The 21,067-nt window shown below is 39.5% G+C and overlaps 2 protein-coding genes across 2 annotated transcripts in view; both read right to left on the bottom strand.

The window, feature by feature from the left end:
* Window positions 1-12,577, bottom strand: part of plcb1 (phospholipase C beta 1) — a 24,978-nt gene extending 12,401 nt beyond the window's left edge. Inside the window, exons 1-14 of the mRNA XM_020601831.1 lie at window positions 12,218-12,577; window positions 10,918-10,995; window positions 9,689-9,757; window positions 8,035-8,175; window positions 7,880-7,959; window positions 6,927-6,980; window positions 5,543-5,618; window positions 4,979-5,079; window positions 4,073-4,236; window positions 2,925-3,071; window positions 1,960-2,117; window positions 1,539-1,621; window positions 943-1,027; window positions 685-850 (exon numbers count right to left, since the gene is read on the bottom strand). Of these exons, the coding sequence (XP_020457487.1) occupies window positions 685-850; window positions 943-1,027; window positions 1,539-1,621; window positions 1,960-2,117; window positions 2,925-3,071; window positions 4,073-4,236; window positions 4,979-5,079; window positions 5,543-5,618; window positions 6,927-6,980; window positions 7,880-7,959; window positions 8,035-8,175; window positions 9,689-9,757; window positions 10,918-10,995; window positions 12,218-12,316 (1,501 nt within the window). The 5' untranslated portion in view covers window positions 12,317-12,577. The remainder of the gene's footprint in view (window positions 1-684; window positions 851-942; window positions 1,028-1,538; window positions 1,622-1,959; window positions 2,118-2,924; window positions 3,072-4,072; window positions 4,237-4,978; window positions 5,080-5,542; window positions 5,619-6,926; window positions 6,981-7,879; window positions 7,960-8,034; window positions 8,176-9,688; window positions 9,758-10,917; window positions 10,996-12,217) is intronic.
* Window positions 12,578-19,074: 6,497 nt separating this feature from the next.
* The window catches only part of crls1 (cardiolipin synthase 1), a 6,536-nt gene continuing 4,543 nt past the window's right edge, over window positions 19,075-21,067 (bottom strand). Inside the window, exons 6-7 of the mRNA XM_020601554.1 lie at window positions 20,401-20,492; window positions 19,075-19,611 (exon numbers count right to left, since the gene is read on the bottom strand). Coding sequence (XP_020457210.1) covers window positions 19,518-19,611; window positions 20,401-20,492 — 186 coding nt within the window. The 3' untranslated portion in view covers window positions 19,075-19,517. The remainder of the gene's footprint in view (window positions 19,612-20,400; window positions 20,493-21,067) is intronic.

Here is a 21,067-nt window from a genome sequence, read left to right as displayed (position 1 = left end):
GTTGTCATTTTCCCCTGAAGTGACAGATTGAGTTCATTGAGCAGGCTGAATATGTCCACAAGTAAGCCAGTTTTGGCGCTCAAGTGACCGAGATGTAACCGAGAGAATACGGTCATTTTTCAAAATAAAAGATCGTTCAGACTCAGATAATAAATAAAACGGAAATAATTAATGATTTCTTGTGCGGCCCGGTATCAATTGATCCACGGACCGGTACCGGTCCGCGGCCCGGGGGTTGGGGACCACTGCCATAGTGTGTTCTCTCTTTCTCTCTCTCCCTGTACCTTTCTGCAGGTTGCCCTGGCCCTGGAGCTCTATGTTTCTGTTGAGCAGTCCCCGGCCAAATCAACCTGCCCAGTGTTTGATTGTTTGTTGTTGCATCTTGTTGCTTTTCTTTTCTTGTCTTTTCTCTTTCCTCCATCCACTCATCGCTGGGGTTGCTTGGGTTTTCCCTTAAATACTGTAAGGTCTAGACTTTACTATGTAAAGTGCCCTAAGATGACTTTTGTTGTTATTTGGTGCTGTACAAATAGAAGAGAATAGAATAGAATAGAGCTCCGTGGCCTAAACATGAAAGAAAAATGTGCTGACTGCTTTTTATTTTGATACAAAGACTGTGGTGTGTCACAGCTGAGCACATTTCACATGGATTTCTGAGAAAAGGCTCCTTTTGTTTTGTCTTACCTCCTGTGTGGTTGCTAGGAGACACTGGCTCGTTGCTCTGATTGGTAGGTTGGTCTGTCAGTCTCTTGGTGTCTGTGTTGTTGGATGGTTTGTAAGATTTCTTATTCTTGATGAGAATTTTTCCCATCAGCTCCTGAGGACTGGGCAGGGGGACACCCGACTCCAGCTATGCACAGGGGACATCACAGTACAATTAGTGCTTCATTAACAACGGTCAGCTAACAACAGCCAGTTTGTCCTGTGTGTGTGTGCTCTTACAGGGTATTTGTCCAAAGGATCAATCAACAGAGCTTCTCCGAAAATGGACCGACAGTATTCAGCCATTTTAGCCTGTTGCTTCAGACTGATAGATGGATTAGTAGTTAAATAGACAGAGAAATATGTGAAACACCTTACATTATAATCAGAGCCCTTAAGATAGACGAGTTGGGACAGCCAAAACGGTTGCAGGTGACTCATGTGGCTTCAAATAGTTCCACCAAGCAGGTGATTAACAGCAGGATTTATCAGCAAATTAATACTTTTAATGATTTGAATAGCCTTGTAAACTAATTCTGTTCAGCTAAATTAGCTCGGTACCCACATGTTCTGACACATGTTAACGTGTAAAAAGTTAAATTATTACCATTAATTTTAACATCTTATTCTAGATGACATCAGCCAAGTCAGTGTAACTCTGTGGCACTGATCTAATCTTTGAAACCATTTGACATCCCCGTAATCCGCCATTAGTGAAAAATAACAGTTCTTATAAAGTCCATGGAGAAGATGTCATCACTCTCCTTCTTAATCCACTCTGATTATAATCGGTCATATAGAATCATCAGCTCATAAATAAAGACAGAGATTCTCACGAGTCCACGTGGTTTTCAAAAGACAGTATGACAGGGAAAGGCGAGGTCTTGAAGGCGCATTCTGCAATGGCTTCAATCACTTCCTGGGAAATATAAAATAAAAGGACAGCACTAAAGTATTAAAACTGTATTTCAACAATAAAACAACAACATTTAACCCCATAAAAACAAAAACAGCACCATCAAAGTCTGATTTTAGTTCTCAGAAAAATCTGCAGATGACCTGTGAGAGGCGCTCCATGTTTTACTAGCAGGTCACTGACACAAAAACACAAGGTGATGTTGAACTTTAGAGACAAGAATTAAAATATTGTAAACACTTGTAAAGCTGTGTTACATTGCAGTGAATTCAGCCAAGCTGCACAGATTTGACAAGTCTCTTAACAAGTTAAAAAGACTTGTGACACTTGGGTGTACACACCTTAAAGGAGATTTCCGATGTCATGGTGAACCCGTGTGTGATGACAGGTTCCTCCTCAGCAGTTCGTCCTTTCCAGACATCTAATTCCACACAGCGGCATCCTGCCAGGAGAACCTGCCTGTACATCTCTACTGAGGAGCTCCCTGCCAGCTGGCCCGCTAATGCACAAGGACAAACAGAATGGAACACAATGTTATATCTGTACTTTAGGGGGAGTTTGTTTTCCCTGTTCTAACCAGAGTGGGAAAGCTTTGTTGCCTTTTGTTTACAAAGCTTATGGATTTTAAGATCACAATCAACATTTTGGTGCATCCACAAAAAGGTGTTGACCACTTATTCTGGCCTCGAGCCCTTTCATGTCCCATTTCCTTTGGGTCCACTCAGGTTCCGCCTGTTTGGATCAGATTTGTGTGGTTTCTTTTTCAGTGGATTAGCTCATATTTAGTTCTGGTAACACAATCCTGTGTGCGTTTAGTTTTTCATATCAGTGACAGTGTTGCAAATGCATGTCAGATGCATAGTAGAGGTGATTCAAGATGTTGAGCTCAGTGCCACTCTGAAGCACTATAATGACGGAGGGTGGCGTATATGTTCGACATGATGCTTTATTCACAGAACTGTCATCTTGTTTGGAGATTCTGGACACACTGGAGTCACAACAAACAAACATATGTGCTCATGACTGTTACAGACCACCTCTGCTGTTCATACCAGCTATGGAGTGACTGAATAAATAGCCAACCACTAGAATCAGTCCAGACTGTGGCTCATTATCTAACACGCATCAACAAGCATCCTCTCATAACTTTAAGGTCCTCGAGGCTGTTGTTGTTTCCTGCAGAGAGTGAGTCTTTCCTAACAAGGCACTTAGATAAATAAATCTGTCAATGCAAAGTAACACTGATCCATTGGTTGCTGGCAGCTAAACTGAAAAGGAGTTGCATGCGTGTATGATATGTGTATACCTGTCAGGTATGTATTGTGTGAGGAGTTGATGAAGTAGTGAGACAGGGGAAAGCTCATGTCTTCAGACTGATCCAGTTTGTCTGGTGGGATGACTCCGTTCTCCTCACTGGACAGATAAGTGGAGAATGCCTGGAGAGAGATGACGTCTAAACAACACAAAGGAAAGAGACACACAAATCAAAACAGGTTACAAATTTCACACTTAAGTTTAAATCTGCCACATGAAATGATTTATGAAGCCTTAAGTGCCTTCTTCTGATATTTTAATACAGTATATTGATCGTTTTTAACCACAAAATATAAATACTCACTTGTCTTTAAGTTGTTATAATATGTAGACTACCATCCCTTACTCAACATGACAGAGACAAGAAAATAAATACATTTGGCAAAGTAAACCACTTTGCTTAGACAATCATATTACATTACGGCCCGATTTACTTCCCAACATGAATATAGATCAGATGATATTGTATACTTGGGGAAGATAATTTCTTAATAACTAATATAAACAACATGATGTAAGAGCTACGTATGTACACACATATAGTTACTCACGGTTTACAGCTGTAATCATATTGTAGCATTTAAAAAATATGATAAATCTTAATCCACAAATTGTCTAAATTAACAAGACATAGTAAAGCAAAGCTAATTGAAAATGAAAATGAAAATGTGAACCTGAAACAGTAGTTTTAGTGTGACTTCATACAGTATATATGATGGAGAACACACAGTGAAATCCTAAGAGACCCTTTAGATGTCATAAAATTTAAATTCTTCCCTAAATAGACTGCAAGTAAAAGATGTTTAACAGTACCATGATCTAGGTACTAATCATGTAGATACAGAAAAGACAGACTTGGGCTTACTAAGGATTCTGGTTTGCTTTATTATATCACAGATGGAAAAAAATAACAAAAGACTATGGCAGGTGGTGCTGGAAGCCAAATTTATTTCTGGCAGGATCCAATACAAATGTGCCCATCGTAAGGGCTTATTTTAGTATTTTACACTCTGTGGGGATGTGGGTGGGCTTGAAGAGTATTGTGGTATTAATCCATGGACATTACAGGCTTTTAACAAACACAACAAACACAGCTGATGAGTTGATAATATCATTCATTATTAATGAATATGTTTGTACCTTGCTTCAGCTGTGCCTGGTCATGCTGATACCTCTCCATCAGTATGCGTGTCTGGGCAGGACGAAGAGGCGGGTAGAGGATTTCATTGAGCCTCGGGTCTCTCTGTTTGTTGTTGACGAACTCTGTCATCTGATTGACTGACAAAGTCCCATCATCCTCTCCTCTACACAGCACAGCAGGAGCAGGGCTGAGATTAGAGGGCGCTACAGGATGTGTACAGATCTAGACAAATGACCTGCATTTAAAACTTTGACGTTTAAAAGGTGTAACCGTCCTATGTAGTTATAAGGTGTCCATGGAGGTGACAGTAGGCCTAGTGTGAGAACTGCTTGTACAAATGTACTTAATATGCCATTTATGAACAAAGATAAACCAGATGTTTTCCAAAATAATATATATTATATATAGTATTTTTTGACAAGTACACTGATGTATTTAATCACCATAGTGTTTACAATAGGTCAGTTTATTTTTCACAGTCTCACATTATTATAAACTGAATCCCTTTGAGGTTTTAACTCTTGTTCAGATAATACGATTAAGTCAAAGCTGATTTAAGTGCTGAGAACTTGGAATAGGGATTTGTCCTTATTTTCTGACATTTTATAGACTAATTAGGTGAAAATATTCCATTCATTAATTAGTAAAGACAGACTTTGAATTTGCTGAACATATGAGAGTTAAGACTGTGATTAACAGTCCAAAGTTAAAGATACAACCTCTTTGTAATCCTTCTGTGTGCACAAGTGGGACAGAAGATTATCATTCATCATTCTTCCCCCATCAAGGAAATTGGCCTGAAGCAAACAACTACACACTTAAAAAGCTAATTTTGTAGAGTGGCTTCCTGAAGATAAATACGTTTCAGAGTCCAGACTGTAGCTGTAAATCAGGTGGATACCTACTGCAGTTTAAAGATGTTGCTGAGCTCAGGACGAGGACACAGACTGTCCAAAAAGCTCCTGTAAACTTCGAGTGTAAAGTCCTCCAGTCTGATACTGTCACCCTGTCAAAATATAGGACATGGGCATAAAAACCTTTTTACAGATTTGACAACTATTTATATTGCCAGTGTTTGAGACACTGCATTCACTTCCAGCATCTCCTACTTTATCTGCCTCATAATTGTAATCTTCTCTATTATAAAGGTTTCTTTTGTGCTCATAGGAATATTCAGTGTGTGGTTCAGTGAGAATTAAGAGTCGGATTCTTTGCATTGATGCTTTTTACTTGAAGACCCAGATATTTCACCCCTGTGAGTCCTTGTGGACAGCATCAGATAAAAGCCTCAACACCACGACAAAATGGACAAAAAAGGAAAAAGGTTAAAGACTGTTTGTTTTATATGTACGTGGTTATCTAAAGCGAAGCTTTTCAAAGCATGTCTGGCAGATTTTTTCTGATTAATCTCTCATGTATCTACTGTTTACTGCCACTAATCATACTACAAACTTATGCGAAGTGTTTACCCGTCCGTAGGGCAGTCTGCAGCTCTCCAAGGCATTCTCCACTCTCTTTCTGTCTGATGAAAACAGTCGAACGATGCTGCAACAGACAATCACACCATTATCAGCTCAGCCTTAACCACAACATGTCACCAAGCCAAAACCTACATTTTTACTTCTTAAAATATCTCCTCCAGACTTTCCCCTTTAATTAATCACCTCAGAATTACTTGTCGTCCTCTGACTCCACAAAACTTCCCTTACCACAGTTCCCAAGAACCTCCTGTACCTTCCTCACACGTCCCGCTCTCTTACCTTAACACATTTCACCCTAACTATTCAGATGTTCTCATTCTGCTTCTCAAAGTCTGCCCCAACTCTCTCCCCAATAGGTGGCGCCACTTAGAACTCAACCCCAAAGAGGGTGTATTGGGGGAAGTGAGTGCTAAAAGCGAAACATACACCTTCTGTGGGGTTTGATTAGATTAGATTAGATTCAGCTTTACTGTCATTACACATGTACAAGTACAAGGTAACGAAATACACTTTAGCATCTAACCAGAAATACAATAACAGCAGTGCAGAGCAGAGTGCACAGAATCTACAGTATGTACACACAGTACTAATTTACTGATAGATACTGTATGTACAATTGATATTTACAGTAAGATATGTAAGGTAATGTACAATATACAACAAATTTTATGGATTTAATTTAAAAGTAATGGATAAAGTACATTAAGCTTTAAAAGTAATAGATAAAGTACATTAAGCTTATTAAACACTAGTGCAATGGGGTGAAATGGAATAATGCAGTATAAGTTACATGAGTTAACAGTTCAATGTATGTAAATAGTGCAAAGATAAATACACAATATCTGCATATGTACAGAGCAGTATTCTGTGAGTATGTGCAAATTAACAGATCGCTTCAGTGTTACAGTTAACAAAAGTGCATTGATTAGTTGAGTGTGGGGGAAAGCGAAAGATACGCCCTTTTTGGGGTTGAGTGTTCGCTCTCCCTCGACACTGTCAAACCATCTCTGCATCTTTAAACCTCCAGCTCTCATCAACTGACCCCGATTCTGCATGGTCTGCTGCTAAAATGCAGCTCTCCATCATATTATCCCTCTCATGCTCTGGCAGTGGTGATTACCAGGTCAGTCCTGAATTAAGCACCTTCATGAATTCTGTCCCTGTTTTTGCTTTCCCAGGTGCACGTGGAATTAAGGTTATTTTTGGAGGCAAGGGACAGGAAATAAAGTTTAGGTTTGTGTGAGTCTCTGCAGATTTCATAGGGCTATTTCCTCACATCCTCAGCCATCTCCTGGAACATGTGCTTCAAAGTTAATGTGTGGATAGAACCACTGATTAAACATTAGGAAGGCAATAACAATCAGGAACTCACTTCTTCACAGGGATTCTCCCCTCTGCATTTGGCTGGAGAGTTAACCTGACGTATCTGAAACAAAGAGCATCCAAAAGCCATTAGCTGCATCTCATAACGCTTGATTTCTTTGACCAAACTCCACAGATCTCAAGGGACCACCCAACAAAATGGGAAACAGCTTCATGAGAATAATTATCACGATCACAGACTTCAGTGACTCCCCCTTCAGTCTTCCACCTATGGCTTAGAGAGGCAGCAACATTTCTTGGGGGTCTTCAGCAAAAAATTGAACTTTATTAAATGGAGGTCTGGGGGGGTAAGACATCAATCTGGTGTCCTAGTTAATTTAAGTTAATCTATTCTGATCACAGCTCTAAAAAAAGAGCAACATACAGATTGAAACAATACAGTCTCATCGGTGCCATAAAGTTCAGATGCTAAAAAGCTAAGATGGAAAACTGAAGGGAGAACATCTGGGTCAGTGGAGATCCGAACAAAGTAATCACCAATGTTCTTTTATCATGTTTTACATAAGAGAACATGAGCTTTTCAGCAAATTCACAACCTTGAAACCACCGGCTTTGAAAAGCTAAATATGATTTCCTTGTCATTTCACAAACACAGACATTACAATGGTGTCTGGAACGCTTCTCCTATAATATGAGTGGGCACATAGTCTGGTTCAATAGAGGCTCTTAATTGTATTCCACAATCAACATTTACTTGAAATCTGAAATATGATGCAGTTATAGAAGGTAAAAAGGGTCCCACTAAGACTTAGTATTTTAAAATAATTTTAAAGGATATGATTTATATTGACCTTTAAGGTGCTGTATATCAGGCTTTGTTAGTAGAATCAATATATTGTTGGCTTTGGAATTTGTTGACAATATTAAAGATAAAGAATAAAAACAAACCACAGACTGAAGATGAAGTGTGAGTACAGTGTGTACATGCATTTGTCTACTCACGCTTTCAGTAAGCTGTGGTCTCTGTTGAGATTGTGGCTCAGCAGGTTGGAAGACAGAGAAAACAGTTCCTCGCACCACACCTACAGAAACCAGATCATCATCATCATCATCGTCATCATCAGCCCCTGACATCATCACTGTAGTGAGTGCAGTACCTTGGCTTCGTCCTCTTGTGAGGCAATGAAGTTGAGCTGGTTGACGTTTACAAGGTCTGAAGCTGTAACCACGGTAACCATGCGATTCTCCAGTCGACCAACCAGGTTTCCCACATCCAGCAGCTCCCGCAGCTTGGCCTCCTATTGGATGACACAGAATGAAAGCTGTCTGCTGAAACGAAGCCAAAGAGAGGAGACGGACAGACAAGGGGAGGTGGAGGCCATTTGGGATATGTGTCCTGCTATTATAGCGTAGGACAGGATAATATGTCTCTCAGACAAAGTTTAAATCCAGTGTGAATGGCCATATTCTTAACATAACGTGCCACTGTGATGCATGTTACGCAGTGGCAAGGGGGGAAAAACCTGCAGATGGAAAACAAGAAACAATGAGCTGAAAGATGAGAAAATATTTTCTGTTCAGAATTAGTTGTTCTAAAAGTCAGTGAACTAACAGGCAGTTCAACATAAGAAAACCGTTTTATCTATCATTTGCACGTGTTGGCAAACACAGTACAATAGTTTCACCATTTGAAATCAGTCATAATAAGCAATCTGAAAGACACTGTCACTGTTAAGCATATTGTTTACTGTGCTAATTGAACATGCAGCATCTTACCCGCTGGCTGAAGAAGCTGTCAGTTTATGTTCAGACTGCACACAGGCTCATCCCTGAACTGTCCGTTATGTTCAACATACATTTATTTATGACTGAATGTGTAAAAAAAATAAAAATAACTCACTCTTTTCATCTAATGTTGACAAAAATACTTTTCTATCTGCTGCATTCTGACATTTAAAACAACACTGGCACAAAACACGGCTCAAAATAAAGCGTCACACAGTGAACGCCGCAAATAGGATGGCATCATGAAAGAGCAGTGAATAAAGCTCAGTCTAATCATAAATGAATCATGTTGCAACTCTGGCTTGGCGTGTCACTTTTATTAGCACACTGAATTTCAAAATATTTGGTTCTTGCTTTTAATCAGTGCTGGAATTAGACCCCACCAAATGTAGGTAAGTACACATGTACAGTATGCACTGATTATCCTTCTTACCTTCTCTTAACGCATTTTTAAAGAACATGTCCTCACATAACAATAAGAACACTGGTTTCTGGCTGACAAAATAAATGTGCAGGTATAGGAGGGGACTTGTGATAGTGGTGCTGACACAGTCTCACTCCCCCTGAACAATATATATTAAATTGTCTGTTATTTATAGAGCCCTTTTCAAGCAACACACACAAAGTGCTTCCAGCTGTAGACAGTTAAAACACAGTGACAGGACATAAGCAGCCTCAAAGCATTATGTAGTGCATGACTGTAGAGAAATGTTCTCAAAGTAAAAAGTAAATAAATAAATAAAACATAGCAAAAAAATAAAACTTACACAGATAAGAGAAGAACTGGTTGAAGAGAAAAGCCAGACTCACTACAAAGCAACAATGATGCCAGCTACATGAGGTAATACAAGTGCACAACAGAACAGCAGAGAAAACTCAAGAGCTTAAGAGGAGCAACCGTTCAGTGAGAGGTCAAAGAAGCAGCGAGCAAGTAGAGAAGCTTCTCTGAGAGGAGAGGTAACAGCAGGAGACAGCAGAAAGAGAAAGGTGAAGTACAGATAAACGGAAGCTGAGAGGTGACGGTACCTTGGGTGTTTTGGTGCTTCTACCTGTTCTGACATCTTTTACAAGGGTCAGGTCCAACAGCTCCGTGTCCTAATGGAAACAAACCCACACACACACATACACACCGTGTCAGCTGTTGCTCTGAGATAAATGCTTCATCTGGTTTCCTGCTAAGGATTTAAGGCCACATGGAGCTAAAGTAAAGTTTAAGTGTGTGTGTTTGTGACTATCAATGAGCACATGCTTGTTTGCTCTTTGCAGTACTTATTCAGAGTTGGCATAACGGCACAGTTCGTGTATATGTATAACATATTTCTACAGCCAGTGCATGTTATGCACATAGTATATACATGGGAAGAGGGTATGTATTGTGCTGTGTAGACATCTGCTGTTTGTGATCACTTTGCACCTACATTTTAGCAAACATGTGACCAGTTTAATAACATAACGCACATCGTAGTGATAAGCGCTTCATGTAAAGCTATTACTGCTGCAACACACAGTAAGCCAGAGGACACTAGCTGTAAGCACGTTCACACCAAACGTAATTTTGACCTAAAGATTTTAATCCTTAATCCTAATCTTTTAATCTTAATTTTTTTAATCTATGGTGTTGTCTGGTCATATGACCATCTTAAAGAATGTGGACATGTTCCCAGCTTTGTGAAATGTTTATTCGGGCTTTTTGAACACATCAGGGCCACTTTTTACTTGTATTTACTAGAGCCAGCAACAGCAACCAGAAGCTAAGAGACAAAACCAGAAACTGAACCACAGTAGGCAGCATCATGGCAAATCCTCTCCTGATGTTGTCCTGTTTCTATATTGGGATGCCTGCAGCTACTGCCTGCAAATTAACCACAGTGGGTAAACTGTTTAAAGGAACTAATGTCTATGGCTGCTCTCTCTGGTGTGTTAGTTTAAATGTGGTAATGTCAAATGATTTAAAGAATATTTGGCCTGTAATTTTGTTTAAAATGGAGATTTCAACAAAACAGTAACTTACACTCTGTGAGGGTCAATTAATTAGAGTAAAGAGTTTATAGAAAAAGAGGATACAGACATTTAGCTAATATCCCAGTTTGATGATTTGACAACTCAGATTTGCATAAAGGACTTTATTAATTAACTTGATTTTGCATTTAGCAAGAAGCTAAATTTGTTCCTCATTATCTGACCTGTCAACAACATAGAGTAGGTATGCATTTAGAAGTGTACAGTATATGTCTGTGTATATATATGTGCTCAACCTTGTTTTGGTCAGTCCAGTAGAGGTAAAATCCATGTGGATCCACACACAGAGTCACAGGACTAACAGTAGACAGATCCTAAAGAGAAAGACAGGTGGAAACATCATGACTACACTTTCAATGCACTTAAAAAGTCACAAAAGATCACCTATTTCATTTCACATTCACTGTTTCCGTACTGTACGCAGGAGAGAATGAACATGTTCAGTTTGGAACGTATTTCTTTGACAGGTCGATGAGAATACTATTTTATCCCAGTAACATCTCCTGTGGGCAAAGAGTCTGCTAAATATCTTTACAGATGTGGTTATAAAGTTCAGTGCTTTTAAAGTTCTGTATAACACTTTGCATATATGTTTTTAAAAGGTCATGGATTGTGCTGTCTGAGCTGCTTCCCTCATAATAGTGCAGCCTACAACCAGAAGAATACAGACTAGGAAAAAAGCTCTGAAGATGGTTAACTAGATCCCCTGGTTGTGGCTCGTTGGCATAGCAACCAATTCTATTTTTCATAAAGCTCAGCTCTTTATGTTGGAGAAATTCAAATATGAAAACATACACACACTAACTTCAATCACGATGAACAGATTCAATAGGATTAACAGATTAGCTCTTCCATAAGGATGATTCATGGTATTATTTGGCTCAATACACTGATTTACACACACACACACACACAAACAAACATCTGTTCTTTCTCACAAACATCTTATCTGTTTAGGTGGTGGTAATCATGCCAGTTACCATGGTGACCGGACAGCACATTTCTCACTGTCAGGTCTTCGTACTTCAGCATACCAACACACACATTATTCACAGCTCAGCAAATACCTACAATTATGCATCTGACTGTGGCACATGAAGGCCCTGGAGGAGTTGTGTATCTGTGTGCAGCACGTGTGTGCGCGTGCACACACACAGAGCACACTAAATGCATACCATTTCCATAACAACAGGTGGAAACAAAGACAATGACCATCACTGCATTTCTCTGGCACACAGACACACGTACTCACACATGCTGTCACACTCTTCTCTGTCTCACTGGCATCTAATCCACAGGTACTTGCTGCCAAAGCTCCATCAACAAATGAACAATAAACACATCTGACAAACATGGCACATTTCTACTGCTTCCTCCCCCATTTCACTCACTCCTTTTTAATTCAGATGGACTGAATAAGAATCATGTTCTTATACTGCAAAAAATAAACTGAGAAAACATAAGTCAAATTAAAGCTCTCTGACTTCTGCTTCCGTTTTTCTGCATTAAGTACTTAAGGAAATTGAGTCTACTTACCTCGTCCCATTTAATGAAGTTACTTCCGTTCCTCAGTGTTTGAGAGACGGAGGGAGGCTGGAGCTTCAATGCATGGACCCCCGGCTGAGCACTCGCCATGGCTTCACACACATTAACACACACACTGTCTCTCGCACACACAAACTGGGGATGCTCAGCCTCAGACACTTGGATGCAGCATCTTTGTCATGTCTGAGACCAAACTCCTCAGAAGTCAGGCAGAGATGCTCAGCTGCAGCAGCATCCTCTCCTCCTTAGATTGTGTCCCGTGTTTTGGCTGCACTTGTCTTGTCTTCCTCTCTGTTCATTCTTCTTTTTCTCAGTCTTTCTTCTTCCCTATCTTCTTTCTCTCTGCTGTGTGTCTCCTTCTCCTTCTTCTCTTATCCCTCCCTCCCTCAGCTTGTCTCCACCTCTCTCCTCTGTTGGTGCAGCATCTCACAGAGACAGACTGAAACAGATGCCTTCGTGGGAGACAGGATACACGCGTGTGTGTATGTGCGTGCACTGTCTCCACAAATTGACTCATCGGCGACATGCGCACAACAGCAGCTTCCCACAGATGGGGGAGGGATATGAGAGGGAGAGCAGAGCAGCAGGGAGAGACAGAGAGAAATAAAGAAGAGAGTGGGAGAGAAATGAAAAGAGAAGAAGATGAAGGAGTGAAACAAAGAGAGAGAATAGAGAGCTAGTGGGAGAAAATGGAGAGCAAGTAGGCGATTTAGAAGGAGGTGAATCAAACCAAACCAGGATTCCGGTCAAATGAGGCCACTCTTGAATATACACTACACTGTCAAAAATATGTGGACACTGAACATCACACTCATATGTGACTGTGATTCGTAACCCAGGGGCAACAACCTGCTGTTATAACAGCCTCCTGGTCAGCATCGGCCAGTAAAGTCTGTCTTACAGTGATGATGTTGGATGGGTGTGAGATCATGTAGGCCAGTCAAGTTCTTCCACACTTAAACTGGAAAAGGGTTTCATTTCTTTAAGGTTGGGGGGGACGATACTACTGATACTAAGTCTTGTGTTGAGTATCAATATGATCCGTGCCCTGTCAAATCACACTCTGGACACATGAACATTCTTTGGTTCTCTGCTGCTAATGTGTATACGTGCACAGTCAGGTCTTTGTTCTTAAAATCGTCCCAATAAATACAGTATGTACTAATATATTTAACAGAGTAAAAAAAGAATCTTTATGTTTGGCAGATAATTAGGGGTAATGATTCAGAAGTAGCCTGTAAATGATGCAGTCACCTCATAATAATTAGTGACATAACAAAACAGATACTCTTAATAATAAAACATATCGAAGGTGGCATTCAGAATGGTGATTTTGGCCTTGGTAATACTTGGTATCACATCAAAACCAAACAGGTCTGTCACAGACCTCCACTGTTATAGATTTAAAACACACCAGGGAAGCACACCGCTGCACTGGGTGGCGTTTCCTCTTTAGACTCACATATCTATTAAAAATGATGCGCCAAAAGCTCCAAACAACTTTTCACACTGTCTGAAGTAGTAACGCTCAACTGGCCATGCACCAGATGTGACAGACATTAAAAGTGGGAAGAGTTGAAAATACTATTAAAATAAAACCAATACAACTTTATTCTTTTAAGTACAATAAAATCCAAAGGCACACAACACTGCAAACCAACCATACATGCGTTTTCCTTAACACACATACATACTTGCTTGCAGGAAAATACTGTTACACAACAGCATACAGAATTCTTCCAGTGCCACAGTAGGATTCAGTAGCCTACACATTACCCGCAGGTACAGTATAATACATTACAGACTTGATATAGAATATAAAGGCCAGCCTCCTCCACACTTTAGTGTGTGAAAAGACACATGCAGGGACTCATGTTGTCCTGATACTGTTAGTCAGTGCCACTGCCCAGTGCATCGGCATAGCTTATGTTTATCCTTATCAGATGATATGGACAAGTATGAAACTGAATATTGCTTTTATGCAATAATATAGTATAAATGCTGTTTAAAATCTACTTCCAGATGACTTTTCCTCATCCAGACTTTAATTTTGAAAAGGACATGGCCCTGACATCCAGCTTTACTAACTCTCCTCACTCAGCTGCAGCTGCAGAACCTTAGGAAGGTGAAGTAAAAATAACGCAGTGAAAATCACATTAATTCTACTTTATCATTCTGTAAATGGTAGTATTCCATTCTGATAGACATTTCCTACCTGACAGAATGAGCTATGCTGCTTTCATCTACATTTATAAAGGCTTTGCTTCAGTAAACACTGGGGAACAGGTTCAAGGCTGTCAGCACAAAAGAGCAGTTAAAGAGCTCTGGGTTGCAGCTCAGTGAGATGAAACGGAGCCACAGAGGAGCTTCCAGAGCAGGGGCGGGAAGTTTTACTTCTGATGGACTCAGTGCAGGAGCTTCCTACAGAGCGTGCATACAAAAAGCCCAGTGATCAGGATAAACATACAGTACCATCAGTAGGTAAGTGCTGTCTGTTTATAGCAGTCGGGGAGCAGAGATTCCTCCTGTGGATTTCTTCTCTACATTAATAATTTAAGACTGAATATCATGATTGCAACCTGGGTCTCAAGTTTATTAGGACGAGCAACATGAGAGAGTTCAGGCAGGTTGTAAGAACAAATACCAAGTTTCATCATGTTATTATGGCTTAGTGTTTTACATTTTTACCAATTGTAATTTAAAAAGTACAGAAACTTGAAAACTTATTTCCACTCCCCAAAGAAATGGCAAAGAAGATGCTTATTATGCTTCAGGGTCTGTCTATAAAGAATAAAAAATAAAATAAAACAACCCAACTAAAATACAAAATAGCTGCATATAGTTAACTTTAACCAAAATCCCACCTTGGATTTCCGATGTTTTGTTTTATGTGCACCTTATTTTTAGTGTTTTTAAATAAAAATTGCCGATAAATCCTCAAAATTGTTTTTTTTTGAAAATAAATGAAATGAAATAATGACCTAACATTAAAAAGACTAATACTTGCACTTGCAGTATATTGTGTTCTTATATAGTATAATATAATAAATGTACATTTACAATTTGAGTGTTTTTCTTATTCGGTTTTTGGTAAAACTGTCAGATTGCATCTTAGCGTTCATTTACAACCTCATCATCTGAGCTGCTTCCCCTGATGAGCTGCAGGCTAATAATGCCACCAGTATCACAACAGATGGACAAATTACAAAAAAATAAAAACCAGATTATTAAAAAACATTTTTCCTGCACACTGCAATACCAGCAGAAACCAATGCTTCCCCACATGCACACACTCACACAAGTATACAGTACTTATAGTGTCAAACACAACTCAAGACACTCCTACTGCCCACATACTGGCAGTCACACAGACAGAGGTGCACACACATAAACAGGCACATGCATTAACACACACACCCAGCAGATCTCCATGCTGGGAGCTTATATAAGGGAGAGTGGGAGGCTGAGAGCTATTTCAGGACCAGAAAAGACATACGTGTGCATGTGTGTGTGTGTGTGTGTGTGCAAGGCTATAGTACCCATATGGCTTTGTACTGGTGCTGCTGTGTGTGTAGGCCTGCAGTAGGAACTACAAGGACTCTGATTCAGTGGGTTTCATAACCAGTCAGGTTTGAAAAAGTTTGGCTCCGAACCTCTGTGCCGATGTTCAGTCACACCAGCTGCTGGTACACGCATTTACCGGGCAGCAATCACCACAGAGCCGCATAGCAACTGGAAAGCGCCTGCAGTTTTACTTGTTGCAGCCACAGACAGGTGTTGTGGCAGCAGCATCCTTTCACAGCTCTGATAAGAGCCTTTCCAAAGCCTTCCTGTAATTGCAATCTTCTCCCAAAAAAGCTCACTGAATTTCTGGTGAACTCTGAAAAACATTTGCAAGGGGTTACTCCTACTTTCTACTAAAGAGAGGGTGCCTAAAAACTGTTTTGTGGAGAGTAACATGGACATAATGCCTGAAAACAGTGAGCTGTTGAGTTTTATAAATGTTACAGACTTTTACTTAACTGCACTGAGGTGGAGGCAGAAATCTGAGCCTGATCAGATGAAACAAAAACTATTTGCACTACTGTATACCTCTAGGAGTACATGTGAAAATACGATGCCTTAGTAGCTATGCTAGCAGCACGGTCTGTCCGCCACTTTGGTCCAAACTGTAATTTCTCAACAAAGAATGGATGGATTTCCATAAAAGTTTCTAGAGCTATTCATGACTTACAGTGGATGTATCCCATTGAATTTACCAATGCCCTCCACATTTAATGATCTAGAAGACAGGATAAAGAATGTCAACAACCCTGGCATCAGAAACATCACAGAGCAGATATTGTCAAAGTAGTGATAAAAGCAGTAAAACAGTAATAAAATTGATTTATTAAAACTGTTAAATGCAGATTGGACTGTCTTCTACTAGGTCAAACCACACAGGATAAAACAACAAGCCCCATGTTTCGTGGATCCACAACCAGCGTGACACTGGACGTCAGACTGAAAGACAAATTCCATAAGTCTTTAAAAGGGTGTGTGATCAAAAACTCCTTCAAGTGCAAAGGAACCAGAAAAACAGAAATCACACACAGTCAGCCAGGTCAAAATAACATTTAGAAAGCTTTTGTCAGGCTGAAGTGTTGTAATTTAAGTATGTAGAATGCTTGTTTTTTTTTTAAACCACTTAAGAGAAACCAAGGAAAAACTGGTTGTTCAAGTACATGTGAGAAATGCAGGCTCAGCTTTTCAAATGTTGTAAGTGGGAAAAAAAGGAATAACTATTGGGAGGAAGGCTAAGCTTCAAAACACAACTAACACTGAAATAAATCTTTTCTACCAGTTTTAGTCTTTGTGTCCTCCAAACATCAAAAGGTCAAAAGAATCCTATTTCCTGCTCTGTACAATATTTAGGACAACGAAGTCTCTCCCAAGATGCTGCTGAGGAGAGGTACGTTTTCTTCAGCTCTGGGGGAGACAGCATCCCTTGATGGAGGACTGACTGAAACAGTGAACGGTAGCCAAAGGGCCGTGCTGACATAAGCATAGTGATCCAAAGCCTGTCCTTGTTAGCGTGATTCAGCCTGTCTGTGGGTTCTGAAGAGCTGGGCTGTGAAGTGTGAAGGCACATTTTACAGCTCTCGCCTCCATCACTAAATCATCTGTATCAGTGTTAGAAGGGCTTTTAATTTTTTTTACTGGTTGTTGCAGCAGTTTTCAAAACTACCCTCATGTTTGCAAAAGAAGGATGGTCTCCTGAGATCTAAATGGTTTTTCAAAAACAGAAAAACTGGTATGTTACACAATACACAGAACCTACCTTTGCTAAAAGATAAAGAAGAGAAATAAAAAAGACCATAAACTACATCACCAGAAAGGCACAATGTGAACATACAAAGGAGGAAATTTTCATTTCTTTTTTCTTTTCTCTTTGTGATAATGGATGTTTGCCTGCATCTTCTCTCATTGAAATGTAGTTTGAAATATTTCAGTAAGTCAGTGACACCACACCTGCTACTCCGCTGGTGCCAGTAGCTGACAGTTGGTTCAGGCTTTAAACCTGAACATGTTCAGAACACACAAAGTTTGTGTGTTTCGCTAACAAGGGAACTGAACAGCTGGTAGATCAAACTACTTAGCTGCTCCTTCATGGGTCAAACTAATTTGTGAACACATGCATTTGGCATTTACAGTATTCATACATAATTTAATATTTGCTTTAAAAAAAAATCTGTGCTTTTCACTTGAGCCACATTGAAAATCCTTAACAAATACTGCAGCCACAGAATATCAGAAACATTGATGACTAAGATTTTGTTGTCTAGTGTTACATTATGTCACTGTATTAAAAACAATCCAATCATCCAATCATGTGTTCTAAATTTTGTTGCTGAATGTGAGAAAACATACATGTCTATACTGTTTATGCAGCTGGTAATAAAATATGACTATATCCAATATCAACTGATATACAGTACATCAGTTTTCTGCTGAGAGCGTCTTTGCATCGTTCCTCCATATTGAACACAGTGAGAAAGGCGAGCACGGCGTCTGCTGTAACTGATGTAAAAGAATCAGAGCTTTTTTCTGATTCTCTCAGCTGGTGGTTGGATGAGACCGTACTGAGACTGATGGCTGAGACTTTTGTTTTCTGTTCAGTAATCTGAATCGCACTAATATTTTACTAGAGAAGGTTTAACAACTTGGCAGCTTTGAGTCCATCACATAATTAAACGACAATTAGGCTGCATTTCAGTGACTGATTTATGAACATAGGTTTTTCAATGAGTTTATTTCTTAAAATGGTAATTGTATTATGAGGATTTGACGTGAAGAGTGGGTAAAAATGTTAAATATTGACTGGTCCAACTTTTTTTCTTGTACTCAGTTTAATCAAGTCCGATGTGATTCATACACCAACTTTAATAAAGTCTGCTGAACTAATTTTCTATTTTTGTTTAGATTTGCCTTATTTTTAGTGTTTCAGGTACTTTACATTATTGGGTTTTCCCAGATTATAACACCAAGATGTTCATAAAGAGTGTGGGAGCCACTGGCTTAATCAGTTAATATTGTTCCTGCTCAGCTGAGTAAAAATATTAATTTGCAGCTTTAGCATTAAATCTCAGGACAAGCAGCTAAAGTCAGGAGCCAGAAGATGTGCCGGTCCTGTGCAGCAGTTGACCGCATGTCATCTTATTTTCAGACCCATTGTTTAACCCTCTGATGCTGATCACAAATAGATCAGTTGTCAGATTCCTTTTGTGAAATTAAATACAAGTTTTTTTTCCCCTAAAGAAAAGCAGTTATGCATCTTAAACAGTCACACACACACAAACAAAGCTGATTTTCAATTTTAATCATAATTCATTGCTTTACAAAAGTGACAATTATCTAACAATGATTAGACTGACAACACCTTTTGACTAAAAACCTGAAATAAAGAAAAGCAGCAGCTCTTGTCGTATCATCTGACACATACTTGAAACGTGTGTGTGGGTGGATGGTCCATATCGGTGTTTGCTATTCCTGGTTGTCTGCGTGTGTCCTGTCCGCAGCCAGTCCAGTGGCAGAGGTGCTGTTAGGCATTTCTGTAGTGTTGGAATCAACCATCTGCGGCCTTGTTTGGCTTCCACGTGTCATTGCCATGACAACCCATAAATGGCTGTCACAGCCACTTGGTTTCAGTGCTCCTGGAGATTGTCCGTCTGTCTGTCCAACTTCTTCCACAGCTAATCAGTGGCTGTTTGCTGCCTTTGTTCTGCCCTCTTGGTGCTTCCTGCTGTGTCACTCATGGTGATTTGGTGTTCAGCACCTGGACAGTCTTGCGGCCATAGTGCCAGTAGCTATAGCCTGATGCTGCTGTTGTCACCGCGGTAACATACCTGCAATATAATGCAAAACAAAACAGTAATTCTGTCATCTTTATTCAACCAGATTGGTTAAATTTGCTTATTTTAAATGGCTACAACATCTTTTTCTGTATGATGAGAAATTAATACTCATCCTCCAGTGGCCAGCTGATTGATACATTTTAAAACAATGTATTGAACTATTAAACTTGAATTAAAATTATGTAATTCAGTTCTGCACATCAAATTTGAAGAGGCGTGTTGTTTGATGGCTTAATTATTACGGTGCACACCACATAACCCCAACATACACAGTTCCATTCACAACCAGGAGACCCCTGTTGCAACTATTAACCCCCTCTCTCTGCTTCCTGTCTGTCTGTCTCCAATTGATCACAAAAATTATACATTAAAAACAAAAGATTACATTTGCAGTTCTAATCACCGAGTGCCATAAAAGTGCAACTGTGACTGTATGGATTGTAAAAATTAAGTCAAAATCTTTAACAGCCATGCAAGACAAAGAATAACACCAGTAATTATGTCAGCCAGTCTGCTGCTGTATTTAAAATGTAGGTTACTGTAACACAAACATGTTTGTCCTGAGTCTGAGTCCTACTCCAACTCGCTCCGAGTTGTAGACTGAAATGAGTCAGTGCACTTAACCTGAACATCACGCTGGAACAAACAGCATTTATGTGCTTGACTGAGATGAAACCATTTGCGCTGAAAACTCCTCTTCACAGCAGGACATTATGGATATTAAAGTCAAGTGCATGAGACCGGTGTGTGTATGCATATGTAATAGTGCACGTGGTTTACCATAAGCACTGCAACAGGACACTGTCTGTATACTGGAAGACTGGAGCAGCCAGAGAAGCAGCGACCAAAAAGAGCTGGATCGCTGTGTTCACCTAAACAACATTCAAAGGCTCAGTGACAATAAAAACACAACAGGCTCATTCTTTTTGGGAAAAGGTGTGATGAGCTGTAGCTGGTTCCAGGAACAAACAGTTTTTTTGCACTTAGAAAAATAAACATTCCTGCCAACTATAATTTTTTATCCCAAGACTGCATTCTTCATAGCCAAGTGTGTCAAAATAAATTATTCACAATGTGTGGTGGAGCATAAAGGGACATTCTGACAGTGAATTTTAATGTGTTAGTTTTTGCACAACAGATTTCTGCATGATTACTACAATGTTCAGCATTCCTGGTATTGAGGATTCACTACAAATTATTTACATTTACACACTTTATACAGTGAGTATGGAAAGTATTCAGAAAGTATTCAGTCCCCCTTAAATTTTTCACTCTTTGTTATATTGCAGCCATATGCTAAAATCATTTAAGTTCATTTTTTTCCTCATTAATGTACACACAGCACCCCATATTGACAGAAAAACACAGAATGTTTGACATTTTTGCAGATTTATTAAAAAAGAAAAACTGAAATATCACATGGTCATAAGTATTCAGACCCTTTGCT

The sequence above is a fragment of the Monopterus albus genome, unplaced genomic scaffold, assembly GCF_001952655.1.
Source record: "Monopterus albus unplaced genomic scaffold, M_albus_1.0 scaffold52.1, whole genome shotgun sequence".
In the NCBI taxonomy this organism is placed as follows: domain Eukaryota; kingdom Metazoa; phylum Chordata; class Actinopteri; order Synbranchiformes; family Synbranchidae; genus Monopterus; species Monopterus albus.
This window is presented reverse-complemented; position numbering and strand designations above follow the sequence as displayed.